The 2599-nt window shown below is 39.9% G+C and overlaps 1 protein-coding gene across 1 annotated transcript; it reads right to left on the bottom strand.

Moving 5' to 3' along the window:
- Positions 1-118: 118 nt before the first annotated feature.
- On the bottom strand, positions 119-2252 carry LOC121366613 (indolethylamine N-methyltransferase-like; the record flags this gene model as incomplete). The annotated part of the gene is made up of 3 exons (XM_041490985.1): positions 2144-2252; positions 819-977; positions 119-323 (listed from the first exon to the last, which is right to left on the bottom strand). Coding segments are annotated over exons 1-3 (374 nt in total), but the record flags the coding sequence as incomplete, so codon positions are not given.
- Positions 2253-2599: the final 347 nt, after the last annotated feature.

Raw genomic sequence — 2599 nt, 5'->3', positions numbered from 1 at the left:
TGACCTCCCCTCTATGCCTGACCTCAATACCTGTTGGACGATGTACTCTATACCCTCATCATTCTAAACCTACCGCCTGGGATCTAGAACCCCTTCCCTCTATGCCTGACCTCAATACCTGTTCCCTTCTTTTTGGACGATGTACTTGAAAAACTTCTCAAAGCTGTGAGTCAACCTTCCATTCTTCCAGTCCTGCAGGACGTCCCTGTTGGGTTTGGAGAAGTCGCTGAGGTAGATCTCGTCCACGTGTTTGCCGGCGCTGATGACGGTGTGGATGGTGGGCCCCGTCCCCACGTCGAGAAGACGTCGTCCACGTAGCTTACCTACCCCATAGATGAAGAAATACGCCTGGTATATATAAAATATATCTCACCTACGTCATAGAGATATGGAGACACGCCTGGTATATATAAACCATGTATCACCTACGTCATAGAGATACAGAAACAAATGAATGAATGAAGTACTTGCATCATTATTAACAAAATAAATCTTCCAAAATAAAGACAACGTAAAAACAAATTGCCCAGCACATTAAGAAAAGTATCGACTTAATGTGCGCCCTGCACTAGCCTCAGTGGTAGAGCGCTCGTCTGAGGTGTTATGGGTCGTAGGATCTATCGCCACCAGTCGATTCGAGAATTTACCCACTCAATGCAATGCAATACGATCCGAGGCAATATAACACAACACAATACACTACAATATCTATATAACCTTTGTATGTCTACATTGGATAAGAGGTGGTTTCGTTAAACTAAACTAAGTTTACTCTATAAAGACTGAAGAGATACACATAACAATAAGCACACTGTTACCGTCAGAAAATATTCGATGAAGAGAATCCATCATAAACTTCATGTGGTCGCCTTCGTCAGCATGTCCTGTGACGTCACTGACGTATGCTGACAGGTACACTTCCGGGTCAAATGCGGTGTTGTAGTCTTCACCCTTATATACCCTTTTATCTGCATCTTCTGGTAACAAAATAAAATACTACTCATAATACTATTCATTTCTGTTTTTGTAATATTAGTATTAAAATGAGATGTGCTGTCGTGTCGATGAATATAACATTCGTTCCCTGTCTGTATTCGTGATAGGCCGGGTATTAAAGGTACAATCTCAGTTACAAGTGCCACATTTATCTATTTTTTTAAATCTTATTTGAGGCATAAAACGGGGAGGTTTTAAATCAGTTGGTAGTACGCTCGCTTAAGGTGCTTGTGTTATAGTATTCAACCCACCTGCCGACCCTTTGGCATCTAATTCAAGATATAATTCTTACATTTCACAAGAAAAAACTGAATAAATAGTTTTAATAATATGCTTCTGCGAGATTTTCCCTTTATATAAACATTCATTCTTTCCTGCTTGTGCTTATTTACAGGCCGTATCCGGAACAATCTAATTAAAATTAGCTCCACTATTACATGTGGATCTAACAGCAGCCCGTTAGAGCTCATGTCCAGTTGACCTTTCATTCGACCAATCAAAACCTTACTTGCAAAATCATACCAGTGATTTGAAAAGAATTTGAAAACATACGGGATTATGCCGAGGGTATACGTAATGATTCAGGTGAATTACGAAGTATGCCGGAAACTAATTTCAGTATAAAATTATAAATACAATTTGTTTCAAGACGAAAAAAAAATCACGTGATGGTATAGCCATAAACTCTGTTTATACTAATATACAATCCAGAGTTTATTACTGCACTTTTCCGCCTGTTTTTTTTTATGTTGAAATAGACCAACAAGTTCGCCTACTGCATAAATAGTCTCGACCGATATTTTTAGAATTTGTATGCTCCCGAATAACGTTATAAAAGGCGAAATGTAATTGGTCGATATTTAAATTGTTATTTATAGATGAAATGTCACCTGGACATGGGAGTCCACGCAATGCTGTTAGATCTACTGGCGAGACCAGTAGAGCTAATTTTAATCAGACTGTATCCGGAATAAGGAAGTAGGCCTATATTAGATGATTTACAGCAGGCTTTCATACGTCCGCTTTCTTCTCGAGTCATTAACTTCAGTTACTTAAACTATAACCCCGAGATATCTACTGCCATAACAGCTATTATCAAAATATATTCCACACTCTCAATAATATACATATATAAACACGGACTAACCTTTCTGCATGTTGTTTGGTTCAAGACGACGAATTTGACATGTAATGATATATTACCGTAAACTGGAGTTTAGTGGTTACAGGTCAATAGTTCAGGAACTTAGATTTGGCTGCCTAACATCAAATCAGTCCCCATTGTTGATAATGTTAACATTTTGTATTTACATGCATATAACAGGCGCGTGCATTAATTTTAGCAAGGTGGATTTAGAGCGAAGTTTATAGGAGGTGGTCGAGTCGTGCTCTCACGAAAAATATATTGAAAACAAAAGAGAAGCAATACTTGAGCTGTGTGTCTGTGTGTGGGGGGTGGGGGGTGGGGGTGGAGAGGGCGTCGACCCCCAAACCCCCCCCCCCCAAAGTGTAATATTAAGCTACTGAACAGGCACGGATCCGGGGGGGGGGGGGGGGGTCACAATTGTCCCGTGACCCCTCATTTTAAAATCATTACGGGTCA

This window comes from Gigantopelta aegis, unplaced genomic scaffold (assembly GCF_016097555.1).
Source record: "Gigantopelta aegis isolate Gae_Host unplaced genomic scaffold, Gae_host_genome ctg6393_pilon_pilon, whole genome shotgun sequence".
NCBI classification, from domain to species: domain Eukaryota; kingdom Metazoa; phylum Mollusca; class Gastropoda; order Neomphalida; family Peltospiridae; genus Gigantopelta; species Gigantopelta aegis.
This window is presented reverse-complemented; position numbering and strand designations above follow the sequence as displayed.